Source organism: Chamaea fasciata, unplaced genomic scaffold (assembly GCF_029207755.1).
Source record: "Chamaea fasciata isolate MVZ Bird 193981 ecotype frontalis unplaced genomic scaffold, bChaFas1.0.hap1 SCAF_1, whole genome shotgun sequence".
Taxonomy (NCBI): domain Eukaryota; kingdom Metazoa; phylum Chordata; class Aves; order Passeriformes; family Sylviidae; genus Chamaea; species Chamaea fasciata.
In genome coordinates, this window is record NW_027094086.1 from 134,920,217 (window position 1) to 134,936,659 (window position 16,443).

The window sequence follows — 16,443 nt, forward strand, 5'->3', positions numbered from 1 at the left end:
GCAGTGTTGCTGAACTGCTAAACTCTTTTTTCTGTGGCATTTCGTAACAAACTCTTGGGGTTGCTTTTATATACTGTAAAAGTATAGATGACTGTCTTGTAGATAAATCTGCATGTCTGAAAATCTCTTTCCTAAGGATCTGTCTTGTAGCCTGGCTCAAGTTTCAACTAATCCAATTCCTGATGCTCAATTCAGTTTGTATTTACAGCTCTGTGAATTTTCTAGGGTAAAAAAAGCAAACTTTGTTCAGTTCAGTATGGATTTTCTGCTTAAGACCAGTTAATTTACTTAGAAGAGTAAGAAAACTGGATAGTAAGTATATTAATAAATGTCTTAGGAAGAACTCAGGTTTGTTAGTTACTTTTAGTTTTCTCTTAAAAAAGACCTCATGATAGCAAGCATCCATCATTTGTAGTGAAGCACCTCACCTGTTTTGTAGGTAAATGAATTGCAAAACAGGTCTCATAGGAAACATTGCTGCTTTTGAATGGTTATGTTACTTTTCAAGTCATGTGTTCTTTTCTCGTTTAACAAATTCTGCATAATTTTAAAAATCTAAGCTTGTTGTACTTAATTTCTTGTACTTCTGTGATAGGAGTTCTTGTGCAATGTGTAGATATCAATTTGGCTTTCTTGATAGTCAAAATTATGTGAGATCAGCTAATAGTAAACTTCTTTTAGAATGTATTATTAGTATTGTAGTGCTGTTTATGCTTGCTGAAATGTTTTGTCTTGTTCAAAACAGCTTGCTATGGAATTGTTCAAGTACCCACTGGACCATGGTTTTGCAGAAAGTGTGAATCTCAGGAAAGAGCAGCCAGAGTGGTATGTGTTTTGTTTATTAAGTAATGCCAGTTATAATCCTTGTGTGGATAATATTTACCCAAGTGTTACAGTAATAACAGAAGAGAGCTTTAATAACAGAAGAGAGCTTTGCTTTCTGTTGTAATTCATCTAAATGCTGTTCAGAAAGACTGTTTATCTTCTTATTTTTTAAAGTGGAAATAGGTAAATGTCTCTGAAGTATTCTGACAGTGTCAGGGTGTGGGGTTTTTATTTTTTAGGTGGTGGGGTGGTCTATTTATTTATTTATTTATTTTGGTCTGTGGCGTAGGTTTTGATTAATTTTGTCAGTTTGACACTTACATAGTTAGGTATAGGAAGCAAATAAAATCTGTGTCCAGTCTTCTTTTACAGCAACCTTAGGTTGCCAGTTAAAAGCTTCAGTCTAGGAACACTCCCAGTAAGTAGTGTTGTTAATTTCAAAAACTAATGCTTCTTTGGAGTGTGATACTTAGAATTGAAGAAGGATTTTCTTTCCGTTTTTCTAATTCTTTTATGGTAAATATTGGGGATTCAGATAATGCTTTTCTCTTTTTTACCACAGTTACATGAGGTTTTGTTTTGGTCAGACTTGTAGGTTTGTTAGATGAAACTGTGGGATGTCAGGCATTTTTAGAAAAAGTGAATCCCATTTCTCCCTACTTTGCACTTCTTAGTTTGTCTTCCAGCAAAAGATAAACTGAGAGAAGTGAGAGTGTTTGGAAAGACTGAGCTGTTCCTTTGCCTCTGAAAAAGATTTAATTGCAAGAGAAGCTGCTGCAGCATCTTAGAGCAGTGTGTAAACTGTTTCTAACATTCATATCTAAAAACAAATGAGGAGTCACAGACCAAATTTTCAATTACTGTCAGTGACTATCAGTGTGTTTATGTGACCTGTTCGCTGTACCTATTTCCTTTTCTAATATAAAGTACTATAGGAATGGTGGCAAGGCTTACTGCTGAATGAGGTTTTGGCACAGGTCTAAAGAATCTCATTCCTCTTCTTTTTCCCACTTTTTTGCCACTAACATGTTCATAATGCCCAGGGTAATCGAGACTTAGTTCTTCCAAAGCAGGCCTGTTGGTGGGAGCAAGAAGGGATTAATTTTTGCATGCTCTTCAAGGATTTGTCAATAGAAATTCAAAACCCTTTCTAAAGAAAGGCTGTTTCTTTTCTTGGAGAGACCATCAGCTGTGTAAAGTTTTTAGAGCAGCATTTTTTAATGTTGCTGAGTTTAATATGTACAGGTTGATAGCAAAGTTAAAAATACAGAGGAGAGAGAAAGACACCTGGTGACTACAAGAGGATTTTCCAAGAGTTTGATAGGGAATCCTTGTGGTTTGGGATATAGTTAATCCTGGCTTCTCATGACACAAGGAGTGAAAGAGAACTGTCCAGGGTTCTATAATAAATGGTGTCTCACTGCATTATGATTATTTGTCGAGTTTACCAAGAGAATTGCTTTGATAGACTGCTTTACTTTTCTGTTTAAAGTGAAGAAGGAATAGTGATAACTGAATTTTCTGCCTGGTGTATTCTGTTCTTGTTTCCACCAAACAGTGTCTGTTTAGTTCAACAGGTTGATTATTGATTTTGTTTTGAAGAAAGAAATCCCATTTGTAATGTAGTGTAGGTTCAAGTGGTTATCAGGTGAAACTGATTGCATATGAGGTATAACAGGTGAAGTTTTAACGACTGTTTGTATGTTAACGAGTTAGAAACTTGGTGGCTGTGTCTGAGGTGTCTTGGAGCAGCTCTTGGCATTCATAAACTGAACTCAAGGCCTGACCTCAGTATGGAAACTAGAGCTTTACAGTAAGCAATTTGCAAGACCCAGAAGTTTTAACACACTTCCTTACAAAAGCAAACATCCTTATCATCACTGTATGAGACTGAAGCTTAGTTTTTATTTTGGCCTTTTTGCCTATAAACAGAACCAGAATTAAATGAACCATATTACATTGACTATGCTTCTGCTTATTTACTTTTAACCTTTCAAACGACATCAGTTATTGTTCTCAAGGCATATTTTTGCATGCTGATGCTGTCTGCGTTGTGTCTTTTCGTGGTGCGTTTCTTGGTTTTCTTTTTTAAACTTCAGTTGCTGGACAAATAAATTCATTCTGACAAGCAACTGCAGTTAATTGCTCACACTGAAGTTAGTCTTGCTTTAACAATGGAAAGAAATGGACTAACACTGAGCACATAATGCAGATTGGTGGGTCACCAGAGAAGTTCACTTAACAGCAGACTAGAACAGGTGACTTTCCATGTGCTATCCAGTGTTATGCACTGGTGTGTACTGTGTTCCCTTTCTTTGTGCTGCCTCTAGGCTGGTGGATACTGGGTGGGAGCCAGTGGTGGCTGGTTGACTTGTGTGTTTTTGTTGGTGAGCTGGAGCCTCCTGGCTGCTGAATGGTCGGGTACAAGGTGAAAGCACTGCTCCGTGCCGGACAAGCCATTCTGAATTTTGGTTCCAGCAGGGTCACGTTTTTCTGTATGTGTGAGAGAAAATGTGACTTTTCATAAACCTGAACTGTTTGGATTAATGGGGGATATATTGAGGTGACTGGTAATTATTTGACTTACTTTTTAATCATGCTTATGTAGTGCATAATCGAAAATTGTAATCCTGGTACGCGCTTTCTACGTCACTGTTTAAGTTTTTAACTGTTGTTTGAAAAGTCTTAGTTTTCTCTAAATCAGCTGATTGATCTTAGCTGACCTGTGGTGAGCTTGAAACACAAGTCTCTTCAAGGTTGGTGGTGGCTGCTCCCAGCTTTGCCTGTGTCAGCATCAGTTATCACCTTGCATATTGGGCCGTTTTGGTGTCTTCAGATGTACCTGAACTTCTGAGTCAAAAAGCAGGGCAAATACATATTGATGTAGAAAAGTTCATTTTGAGGTCTGTGTGATGTTGAATATTTATGGACTACTGCATAAGGGACTTTGGATCCTGGCTGGTGAAATTGGATGGTGCATGTATGTTGTCCAAGGGCTGGTAGTTCTGGTACCCAAAGAAAGACTGGAGAGCTAAGCTTAGGATTTGTAGCACAACTGTTGTTCATGAAGACTTTTTTTTCCCCCCATTAATCCTGTTATGTGTCAAACATCTTCCTTGATGATCTTATGTTAAGAATAATTTAAATATAGTATATAGTGGGGTAAAAATAGACAATGTGTTTATGGTTTATTAGAAGCTACTACTCTTCATACTCATCATGAAGGAGCTGCTGTAATCTCTGTGATAGAGATACCTGGCGGGAGTTCACCATTTGTACAGGTGGCTTGGTCAGGCTTTTTAGCTGTGTTTAGGTCTTGTTCTTCTGAATCCACCTTGATTCAGAGAGACCAGGAGATCTCTGTACTGAACTGAAGTGTTAAGAATTCCAGGAAGTTTTGCAACCTCAAAGCATAGCTCAGATGCTAAATGTGAGGTGGGATTGCTTGCATTGCAGGTGAATCACTGTGCTGTTGGTTTTTTTCACTGGAATATGAATATTGTAAACCTGTCCTTGCATCTGGAAGAAGAATCAGTTTGGACTTGGTGGTACAAATTACTCTAATGCCATAACAGTGGTGTTTCTTTTCACTTAGCATTTCTGTGGGTTTGGTTTTTGGTTTTTTTGGGGGTTTTTTGCCTTTTTTTTTTTTTTTTTTTTTTTGGTGGGGTGGCGTAAGTTAAATGCAGTTGTGGTCCAGAACTGAGTCAGCACATTTGTGTGACACTACAGCCTGTTTGCTAAGCCACCTGGATTTTAGTCCTGGGAAATGTGCTTGAGGGGGCTATGAGTCGCTGTGGAGCCAGCCACATAAGACTTAAGATATGCACGTGTGTTTCTTGGAACTTGGTGTGGAGACAAGAACACTGTCGTTGTCATTTGCAGAGTGAGTTTAGACCATGCACTACTCAGTACTTAAGGGTTCAGAGCAGTAGAAATGCAGCTGTACTGTTTACCCGGTTCAGGTAACACACTGTGTGCTCAGCAATAGGTTCCTGCTGGTTAGTCTGAGAGATCTGAGCTGCACCTGCATCTGCTGCACAGATGATTCAGAGTCTGAACACTTGAATTTTAATTTTTTAAAAAAATTGTTAATATAACAAGAGTTGGAAATCTCCCCAAATTATTTTTAAAAAATGTTTCATCACATTCATCTACAGTTTTTCTTTGTCGAGGTGCTCATAAGAGTTGTTTGATGTATCCATGCTTTTACACCTCACTCCCAACATTTATATAGTATAAAATAAGCATAGGTGCATTATTACTTGCCTTTTGTCTAAACAGAAAGAGGCAAAGAAGGAGGAGCTAGGAACGCAGCCTATTGATATACAGCCAGGTTTGTGATCAGAGCTCTGGCACCTCTGGCTCGACAGGCTGCCTGCAGGGGAGTGGGATCTGTACTTAGTAACACCTGTATCTGTAAACTAGAATGAACGTTGATAAATATGGTCACAATACAGGTGAACTAAGCTTTATTTTAGAAGAAGAAAACTTGCTGTTTATTTTTTTCTTTAATTTGAATACTGTCTATCAATAAGGACTAATATGCTTTGCAGTCTCTTTGAAGATATCCCTTGAAATAATTCTTAAAGAAATGTTGGAATAAATGTTTCTTTAATGTGTATCCATATTTTTCCTTAAAGGACACTTTATGTAAGAATATTACTACAGCTACTTTAAGAATATTGTAACAAACACTACTAGAAGAATTGCTTTAGTTTTGAGCACACTACAGAAAAATTGATCTGTGTACTTCTGTTATTTGTTTTGCTTTTATGAATGACTGTGCAGTCTAGAAGGCATTGCATATCAAGATACGGATATCTTGAATAAGAAGTCTGCCTAAGGATACTTAGGAGAACATATTGTATGGGGTTTGTGTGGCAAGGTTTTGTTAAAAAGGGGGCTGCAGGAGGGATTTCTCCCAGAAGCTGCCAGAAACATCCCCTGTGTCTGATGGAGCCAGTGCCAGCCCAGCTACCAGACAGAGCTGCTGCTGGCCAAGGCTGAGGCAGTCATCAGCTGTGGCAGTGCCCCTGAGATAACATATTCAAGACCAGATAAAAAGCCCTGCTGAATAGAAACTGTAGCTGGAGAGAGGAGTGAGAATGTGTGAGGGAAGGTTGGTGAAGGAGGAGGGGGAGGAGGTGCTGCAGGTGCTGGAGCAGAGATTCCCTTGCGGCTGGTGGTGAAGACTGTGGGAAGGCAGGCTGTCCCTCTGCAGTCCATGGAAGCCAAGTGGGGAGCAGAAAGCCACCTGCAGGCTGTGGAGGAGCCCGTGCTGGAGCAGGTAGATGTTCCTGAAGAAGGCTGTGAGCCATGGGAAGGCCATGCTGGAGCAGGCTCCTGGCAGGAGTTGTGTAGAGAGAGGCCCATGCTGGGGCAAGTTTGCTGGCAGGGCTTGAGAGCTGTGGGGATTCCATTCTGGAGCAGTCTTCCTATGGGACTGCTCCCCACAGAAGGGGGCGGGGGAGGGCATGCTGGAGCAGTTTGTGAAGAACAGGAGCCTGTGGGCAAGACTTGTGTTTGAGAAGTTGGTAGAGGACTGTCTCCTGTGGGAGGGACCCCATGCTGTAGGAGGGGAAGAGTGTGAGCATTTCTACCCCTGAGAACGAAGAGGAAACAGCATGTGATGAACTTACCCCAGCCCCCATGCCCCTGTGCTGTTGGGTGAGAGGAGGCAGTGGAAATGGGGAGTGAGGTTGAGCCTGGGAAGAATTGAGGGGTGGCAAGAAGGTATTTTAAGATTCAATTTTTATTTTCTCATTATCCTACTCTGACTTGCTTGGTAATAAATTAATTTTTCCGCAAACTGAATTTGCTTTACTTAGTGGTGGTAACTAGTGAGTGATTTCTCCCTGTCTTTATGTTGACCTAAGAGCCTTTTCTTCAATTTCTGTTCCCTGTCCAGTTGAGGAGGGAAGTGACAGAGAGCATTGGTGGGCACCTTGTATCCAGCCAGGTTCTACTCCCCATGGTGTATCTTGGTGCTGCAGATGGGCCATAAGGAAGTCAGGATATGGAAAGTAATTGGCGAGGTAGCAGGCGAAACTTGGACTGAACAGAATTAGAGAGAAAAGCGGAACGACTGGGGAGATTTTGTGTTGTTCTGATTGTGGTGAAGATGAAAATTTTTATTTTGAAATATTATTGATTGAGTGTTGTGTGTTACTTGTCCATTACATAGATGGGTGAGTGTTGTTTGCTTTGCATTTCATGAGTTTGAGAAAAAAATTTTTCCTGTGCACATTTTGTTGGTGTATGTACGTAGTGAATACAGACCTAAAACCCTATTGTACTGCAACTCAAAAAGATGACAGAATTGCTCAGCATTGTGGTGTCTGGTCTTCAAGGTTCAGAGTATGAGAAGTGCAGAAGGTGCTGCTGAAATGCGGTGTAGTTTCTGTGTCCATCCCTGGTGTATCAGAGTGGGAGTATTAATGCCATTTCTGATTGTGCTTCCTTCACACTTTTTTTTTTTCTTCCTTTTATTTTTGTGAGCTGCTTTTTCTTCTCTGCTTCTGTGTGTCCTTGTTACTTGGTTTGTTCATAAACTTATCTGAAAGCGCTTTCCTGCAGCAGTGAAAAGGTCTGCTACTTTTAAGTTTTGATTAGCTACAGTTTACTGAAATGTACGGGTAATTTGTGCAGTAGTTTATAATTACATTATAGAAATTATGGTTACATAGAGTGTTCAGGCTTTAAAAGGGTGTTACATCACTCAAGTACTACTTGATTGAATTTTTTTTAGCATAGATGTCAATATAGCAGGTGCTTCAGTAAATAGTCTAAAGGTTCTTTGGCAAAATTACTAACCAAAGTGAGGCTGGAACAAAACATTTTCCCTTACAGGAATTGCATAATCCTTATGTGGAAATGTTTTATGACTTCCATTGTATTCACTGGCAGAAGTCTCTATAGTAAGCAAGGAATTCCTCAAGTTATGAGAAGGCTTGCTTAGAATGGATGCTAACATTTTATAGCTAGGAATTTTTAGGATAAAGCTGTGGTATGTTGCAGAAGAGCACTGAAATGAGCCATTGCATACTGTGTTTTCTTCATGTAGATTGAATTGGGTCAGTCGCATACTTTCAGACTGATAAAAATTGGATGTTTGGTTGGAAATGCAGCCAAGTGTGACAGGCATTTCTCAGCCTTCTGATGCTTTATGTTGAAGATCAATGTGTGAATCTTAAACTTTATGTATTTTTATAATTTAGATTCTTGCAATACAAAATAGCAGGGCTTACTAGTCTTAAGTGTATAGTAGGAGATTTATGGTTTTGGACTTCCAAAGTTGGAGTAGCCAGATCATGATACACGTTGTGTGTCATTGCTATGTTACATTGTACTCTACATTGTCTCACTTCCAGTTACCTTACATACACTGAGTGAAAGTATGAGTAAATGTCACCTGTAGTACTTGCTGAGTGGATGGTCTTGGAAGAATGCCTTTTTGCATGTTGAGTGCCTCCAATCTTCTTGTCATAGTCTACAAATTCATTATCTATAGTAGATGTTTTTGACAGAGCTAACTGAATCTGCATATATTTTTATCTGATGCCTTGATAAAAAGAACTAGGTCGAGTCTCTTTAATTTATCCAGGTATAAACCCCAAAATGCTTCAGGTAGTTAGTCTGTTTTTCTTCTACCTGTCAACTGTCTGCTTTAAAAAAAGTTCTTTCCTTCTCCTGGGACAGATGACTGAATAGAGATGGGGCAGAGATTTGGCGAATTTGTCAGCATCAAGAGATGGTTATTTGAAGATGAAGATGACTTAATTTCTTAAGTTGTCAAGTTGCAGAACATAGCACTTTGGAAGAGAAGTGCTGACAGCATGCATTCGTTTGCTCTTTTAGTGATGTCAGCCAGTTGGGGATTCTTGGATGTGGCTGAAGATACTTTGTTTCCTGTTGGTTCTTCCTTGTGGTTTATGAGCACTGGAGTGTGGTGTGAATCATAGTGAAACGTTGCACCTTTAATTTGCCTCTTTTTGGATATTTGAGAAATTGTGTAGTTAGCTCCTTGCTGACTTCTGCTTTAAATCCAGGCATGGTTGTAAGCTATCATTTTTAAAGTCATTTAGATCAAAATAGTGAAGATGGGTATTGTGTGAGTTTATATGGTTTATATAGGGTTTATAAGGTCTGAAGATACTGTAGGTTGAGAATGTTGATAAAATATTTTGCTATCCCACTGTAGTTTAGAAACTAATAAATAAGGAAGTATGGATTTAGTTCTGTAGATAGAAGTCTCTTCTTTGGCTGGGCCGTGTGTTCATAAAGCAGCTCGTCCTTTTGGCTGTATTTCTGGCAAGTATTACAAAGCATGGATGTTAAAATAGAAAGAAACTCTTAAGGGGAATTTTCATAGTACCTAATTGGTTTTAAAGAAAAAGCACGAAAGAAATTATGAGTAAAATATCAGAGTAAAAACATTTGGTGTGAATAGATAGCCTAAGTGTGGTGTAAGGGGAGGTTCAGTAATTTTCAGCAGCTGCTGGAAATGCTTGTGATTTTTACTGGACTTTCTGGAGGCTCCAAGGGCTGAGATGTTGATCTTCACTGGTTAACCTTTATACATTGGCAGCAGTGATCTTGCTTCATTGAAGATGGCTTGAAGCAGGGAGTAGAAAGATGAGATGTCACTGCATTCTGAGGGCTGGGGGTCAGCTGTTGTCAGCAGATGTAGATGTGGTCAGTCTGCTGCACATCCTGTTGCTGGGTCTGTTCCTGTGCTAACTGCCTGTAAATTCACATCTATTGATAGAATTTATGCGCAGATCTCAATTTCCAGATAAAAATGTCTTGGCAGCAGTGTACTGGTTTGAACTACTCTGCAAATTGTCTGCAGGTTTTTCTTTTTGTTTTCTTGTCTTGCAAAAACTCTTCCTCTGTAGGCTCTAAGATACTTGTTCTTTCTGTAGATAGCCTCTGATTAACTGAATGTGAGTTAGATTTTTCTATTAACTATAATCTACTTGTCTGTGGGTCTTAATTTCAATTAGCATACTTACATTGGAGTGTCTCTAGAATATGGTGTCTCTCTATAGATGGAGCTGTGTTTAAATTTGTTGTTCAGTACCATATTGTTTGGGACCTAACACAAATTGATCACTAAAATTACCCTGATTTTTTTCCAGGTTTATTAGGGTGAAAAGAGAATTTTTCCTATCTTCAATGTTTCCATTTCAATGTACATGTGAGTTTTTTTTTTCCCTATTGAAGAAAACGCACTAGGGTAAGAGCAATGTGGAAAGTATAAAAGGAAATTAGAAAATATAGGATTCTCTCCCCTGGAGAAAATGAAATACTAATTTCAGATCCTTTAGAGGAGAAGGAAAATAAGTAATGAGAACGTTTTGAACTTAGAAGATATTTTTTCATTGAAAGAAGTGAATAAACTTCAAATAGTTATGTATAGGCTGGATGATGTTTGTACAGCATTGGCATAACTAAAATTCTGGATGTGATTTTTAATGAACTTTGTGTTCAGAGCAGTTTTCTAAATAGTCCTTTTTTCTCAGAATATTTATGTTTTTGACAGCAATAGGTATGTGTCTGCCAGCATTAAATTGTTTTGCTTTAACTAAAATAACTACCCATATCAAGATCTTTACCCTTCTAAACCAGTTTTTAAATCCATATTAAGATATTGTTATTATTGTTACTATTGTATTATTTGAAGTAGTAGTATTTAGGATGACCAAGCATATTTGAACTCTGTAGGACTGGGAAAGATCATCCTAGATATAATGAAGAATATTATGGGTGACTTATACAGGTGTCTTTTTTTCTGATAGCACCACTGGTGAGGTAAAGTATTATGGAATACTGGTGAAGGCAGGTGAAGCTGTACCACAGACCTTGGGATATGAGTATCTGGACACAGTCAGTTGTGCTGCAGGCTTCTGCAGCTGCTGCTGAGTGGGAGTCAGGTCTGCTGAGGGCATCATGGGCTGTCGGTTGGAAAGCCATTGATTAGAAACTAGCCCTCTGATCAGCTGCTTTGCTTACCTTTGTAAATCTCTCCATGTGCTTTGGGGAAAAAGGGGGCTGCAGGAGGGATTTCTCCCAGATGCTGCCAGAAACATCCCCTGTGTCTGATGGAGCCAGTGCCAGCCCGGCTCCAAGACAGAGCTGCTGCTGGCCAAGGCTGAGGCAGTCATCAGCTGTGGCAGTGCCCCTGAGATAACATATTCAAGACCAGATAAAAAGCCCTGCTGAATAGAAACTGTAGCTGGAGAGAGGAGTGAGAATGTGTGAGGGTAACAACTCTGCAGGTGACACCAAAGTTGGTGAAGGAGGAGGGGGAGGAGGTGCTGCAGGTGCTGGAGCAGAGATTCCCTTGCGGCTGGTGGTGAAGACTGTGGGAAGGCAGGCTGTCCCTCTGCAGTCCATGGAAGCCAAGTGGGGAGCAGAAAGCCACCTGCAGGCTGTGGAGGAGCCCGTGCTGGAGCAGGTAGATGTTCCTGAAGAAGGCTGTGAGCCATGGGAAGGCCATGCTGGAGCAGGCTCCTGGCAGGAGTTGTGTAGAGAGAGGCCCATGCTGGGGCAAGTTTGCTGGCAGGGCTTGAGAGCTGTGGGGATTCCATTCTGGAGCAGTCTTCCTATGGGACTGCTCCCCACAGAAGGGGGTGGGGGAGGGCATGCTGGAGCAGTTTAGTTAGTTAGTGCATTTTGATATGCACAGAAATACCCAGTAGCATGGCATGCTGTAAAATAGTTAGATATATTTGAAAGCAAATTCAGAAGTAAAGCGATAAAAGGCTTGGCTATTGACTCTTTCGTCCTAGGTTAATTTTAAATAAGTGTAAGTATTTGAAGAATTCATGGAATCATCTAATGGTTAAGGTTGGGAAAAAACTCATTGAATCTAGCTATTAACTCAGGATGACAGTATTCACCACGAAACTGTGTTTTTAGGTGCCACATCCACATGCTTTTTGAACACTTCAGGGATGGTGATTTTGTCACTTCCTTGGGCAGCCTGTTCCCATCAGCCTGATCACCCTTTCAGTGAACCTGGTGGAAGAGACTGACCCTTTTTCAGAGAGGACAGAGATGGAGAATTGTAGATAAGCTACTCCCTGAGCCTCCTTCAGGCTGAGCAACCCCATCTCCCTCATCTGCTCCTCATCAGACTTGTATTCCAGACCCTTCCCCAGCTCCATTGCCCTTCTCTGGACTCTCTCCAGCACCTCAGTGTCCTTGTAGTGAGGGGCCCAAAACTGAACTCAGGCTTTAAGGTGTGGCCTCACCAGTGCTGAGTCCAGGGGGATGGTCACTGCCCTGGTCATGCTGGCCACACTGTTGGTCACACTGTTCTGATCCAGGCCAGGATGCCATTGGCCTCTTGGCCACCTGGGCACAGCTGGCTCATGTTCATGTTGACCAGCCCTGCCAAGTCCTTTTCCAACTTGCGTCTTTCCAGCCACTCTGCCCCAGCCTGTAGCACTGCAGGGGTTGTTGTGACCCAAGGGCAGAGCCAGGCACAGGCACTTGGCCTTGGTGAACCTCCGAGCTCTGGCCTCTCCCCATCAGTGCAGCCTGTCCAGATCCCCCTGCAGAGCCTTCCTGCCCTCCAGCACATCAACACTCCCACCCAACTCAGTGTGTCTGCAAACTGACGGAGGGGCCCTGGATCCCCTCATGAGGATCATGGATAAAGACACTAAACAGAACTGGTGCCAGCCCTGGGGAACACCACTGGATGTAATTCCATTCACCAGCACCCTCTGGGCCCGGCCATCCCAACAGTTTTCTACCCATCCAACAGAGCACCCAGCCAAGCCATGAGCAGCCAGTTTCTGCACGAGTTGCTGTGGGAAATGGTGTCAAAGGCTTTCCTGATGTCCAGGTAGGCACATCTGGAGCCTTTCAGTCATCCACTAAGTGGGTCATCTTACCACAGGAAAGGAGATCAGGTTGGTCAATCAGGACCTGCTGATGCTGGCTGGGGCTGATCCCCTGGTTGTCCTGCACATGCCCTGTGATGGCACTCAAGGGGCTCTGCTCCATTGCCTCCCCAGCACTGAGGTCAGGATGATAGTCCTGCAATTCCCTGGATCTTCCTTTCAGCCTTTCTTATAGATAGGTGTCTCACTTGCTAATATCTAGTCAACTGAGGCCTCCCTGGTTAGCCAGGGCTGCTGGTAGATGGTTGAAAGTGAGTTGGCAAGCTCTTCTGCCAGCTCTCTCAGTACCCTTGGGTGGATCCCATCCAGCCCCATAGACTTGTGACTGTCTAAATGGCATGGCAGGTCACTGACAATTTTCCTCCTGGATTATGGGAACTCCATTCTGTTCTTTGCTTCTGCCTTCTGCCTCATGTTTTCCCAAAAATATGAACTAAAATTGCAACAACAGGTGGATTTTACCATTCTTCTGTTTGTTCAATGATTAGCAGGAGCAGCAGAATAAAATGTTTTAGCTGATAACTTTTAACTCCTGTTGATGAAAAAAATTGAAAGAGGTTGAGTGTCGAGGTTCAGGAACTGTTATGCTGATTGTATGTAATTCGCTGGTTTTGTTATTTTTAACTTCATGGATCATGTACTGCAATCTCATAGAGTTGTTTCTTTCAGTTAAATACTGTTGGGGTTTGGGGTTTTGTTTTTTTTCTCCTGTTGTCAAGCAGTATGAAACAGTAATTCTGTGATCAAAATGTACTTTGGAGAATAAAAACTGTTCTGGAAGTGTGTCATGCTGGGTATATGTACCTTGACAGGGAATTTAAGCTTCCAAATGCAACGTTTTGCATATATGGCTGATGCCTGTTGAAAATCTTGAGATACGGGAATGTCAGGGAAATATCAAAACAAAATCGAGCAAGAAATCTGTCTGTATTACTACCAACATAAAATTAGTCTGTTTCAAGTGTATGCTTGCTTTCCTGCTTGCTTTCTTGCTTTTTTTCTCTACTATTTAAAGTAAGGTCTTTGGTTGGACTTCCACTCTGATTTGTAGCCAGTGTAGATAATGCCGTCTCCCAGATAAGGTAGTTACATCCTTTACATCCTTTCCTGACCACCTGTCTGTGTTCCTGTTACATTTGTTATCTGAAGTTGTTTGTGTAGCCTTACGGCAAGGTGGCTCAAAGAAATGATCTGACTGAAAAAAAAAATTAGGTTGCTGCTTAGGATTTCCATATAGTCAGTTGAATGCTTTTTCCAGAGCAAGGAAAACTGTAGAAAGGACACAGCAGGGGATGGTCAGTGATCTTCTTCTGGCAGCACAGTGCAATTATGCTGCTTTAAAGTGAGCCTGTGGTAAAGTCAGCTGGAACTGCAGCCTGACTAACTTTAGGGAACTGTCTTGGCTAACTTTAAGGAACTGTGGTCTGTTTAATATGCTGTTGATCTTGTGTTATTTAGGTTAACAGGTCACATTGAAAGAAACGTTTTATTGCCTCATTGCAATGCTGGGAATTCAGTCCTGCAGGATTTTACTTGGTTGGCAGTCATTATTCAGGTGAATGGTTCCAATGGCCTAGCTTGGGCCACAGCTCAGTAAATTACTTGCACAAGAATTTTATGACCTTTGTTTTCTTATAACAAGATTCAGCATATAATGGATTTCTGCAGATGATGCTTTAGGAATGTGCCCCAAATTTTCAGAACCCTGAGGGAAGAACAATTTTATATTCCAATTATGATTTTTCTTCTCTCCTGCTTGTATGGTCTTGTCCCTGTCTCTCTTTATCTTAGCTATTTGCCATGTACCTTTTGCTTTTTCCCTTCATTTCAATATGAATAAGATACTCTCTTGGATTGAATCAGTTTCTCTATGCTTTTCCAGTTGAAAATTTGGTAGAGCTAGGTTTACCAAAAAGACTTGAAAAAATATATTTGTACAATGTTACCTAATGCTGGTTAAGGTAGTTCTTAGTCCTGGTTAAAAAGGAAAGGCATATTTATCTAGGATAGAGGAAGAACACTTTATACCACAATGCAGTGGAGCCAAGTTTGACTGTAACTGATTCAGTAGGGGCAGCTGGAATTCTTTAGCGCCTTGTTTTACTTTGGTCTTCCATTCTTGCAACTTTTTTCTGATGGGTATCTTTAATGGACCCCTCTGGTTTGGTGGTGGTGGGTTTTTTTTTCTTTCTTTTTTCTTTTTTTTGTGTGTGTGTGTTTTTTTGTTTTGTTATTATTTAAGTTCTTTATTTTTTTCCTGTTTAGTTTTACTTTTTTAATAATGTTGAGGGGATAAAAAGTTTATTTTTCTGCATGGATCTCTCATGCTTCTAATTTTAGTTCTCTGCTGGGTTTTAAAGACTGAACTCCTCAGGAGGCAATTGCACACAGGGTTTTTCATCAGACCCAGGCAATCTCAATTTGCCTGAATGCTAAAGGTGTAGACTCAGTCTTTGTTTACTTAATTAAGTTGCTGTTTATGTAGCTCAGAAGTGAGTTGTGACAGTCATGCTGTCAGACTTCCAGCTTCACGGCTTTGAGATTGGTTTCGCTTTAGTCCTCAACAGGAGACCTCGTAGTCCAAAGCCATTCCTGCTGAGAGTTCCCCCCAATTCTGCATGGACAGAAGCTAGATCCATGAACTTAGTCTCTTCCACCAAAGAGCTGCGAAAACGAGATGTCCTTCCACTTTGTAAGGACAGGAAGGATAAGGATGATGTCATTTTTTACAACTTCATTGTGTTCCTTCAGCCAGTGCTTGTGTCTTCACTCTCTTCAGATCTAATTCAGCTGCCTGTACCTACAGCACATGTGCTGCTGCATCTCTCTGTATTGGACTCGTGCCCTTTAGCACACCAAAGGAGATGGTTATTCTCTAGGATCACAGTCAGCCTCTGTAGTGTTCACATTTGCACTGCTTAACCTGATGGTGTTTATCTGAATTGTTGATCAGTCATAGCCGTTTGCCCTATTTGCTGTGGTATCTTGTAGGTGTTGTGTCTACCTGCTCCCTCTGCCCTGCACAGCTGGTTTAGAAGTTCCCCGAAGTGTTTCTGAATACTCAGACAATAAATCTGTGTCAGAAATCCTTTGTCAGATAAGACTTATAACACACATCTGGAGAAAAGAGCCCTGTCTTGGTCCATGTGATTGAATATTAGAGACCATCAGATTATTCCATATACTGTGTTGCATCATCAACATGCGTGCTAAAAAGATCAAAATACTATTCCATCCATTTTAGAACTAGTAATAAAAGTGTTAGTTTAAAGAAAAAAATTCTCTGCTAGCTGCTTGTCTCGAGGCATGAGATTCACTGTTTCCAGCTGGCAGAGCTCCTGGTTTTACTACATGGTGTGTGTTGAGACTTGACAGAGCAGAAATGGGTGACAGAATTTGGGAGTGTGGAGGCTGGGAAGGAGTTAGGTTGTTAATGCAGAGAAAAGGGAGTAGAAGGGCTCTGGGTTGCTGCCTGCTCTGTTAGCTTACTAGGGTGCTACTTGCAGATTGTAGCCAGATTTCATGGCACCAGAAGTGCTCTGTGTCATCCAAGTGCAAGTATCTCTGCGGAGTTACCAATTGTCAGCACCATGAGATGAGTGCAATTCTGCACTTAAGTTTTCTTCCACGGTCAAAGCTTCCTCCTCCACTTCAGTTTTCTGTCTTGCATCTGCTCTGACTGCTTGCAGCCAGGACTGCA

At 41.0% G+C, this 16,443-nt stretch overlaps 1 protein-coding gene across 3 annotated transcripts in view; it reads left to right on the forward strand.

Annotated features, from left to right (window-relative positions):
* The window catches only part of MLLT10 (MLLT10 histone lysine methyltransferase DOT1L cofactor), a 126,591-nt gene that overhangs the window by 3,595 nt on the left and 106,553 nt on the right, over positions 1 to 16,443 (forward strand). For 2 of the 3 annotated variants that reach the window (XM_066198926.1, XM_066198934.1), the window contains exon 3: positions 746 to 825. In XM_066198926.1, the coding sequence (XP_066055023.1) occupies positions 746 to 825 (80 nt within the window). Of the gene's footprint in view, positions 1 to 745; positions 826 to 16,443 lie in introns of those variants that run through there. The other variant, XM_066198940.1, reaches the window with a different exon arrangement.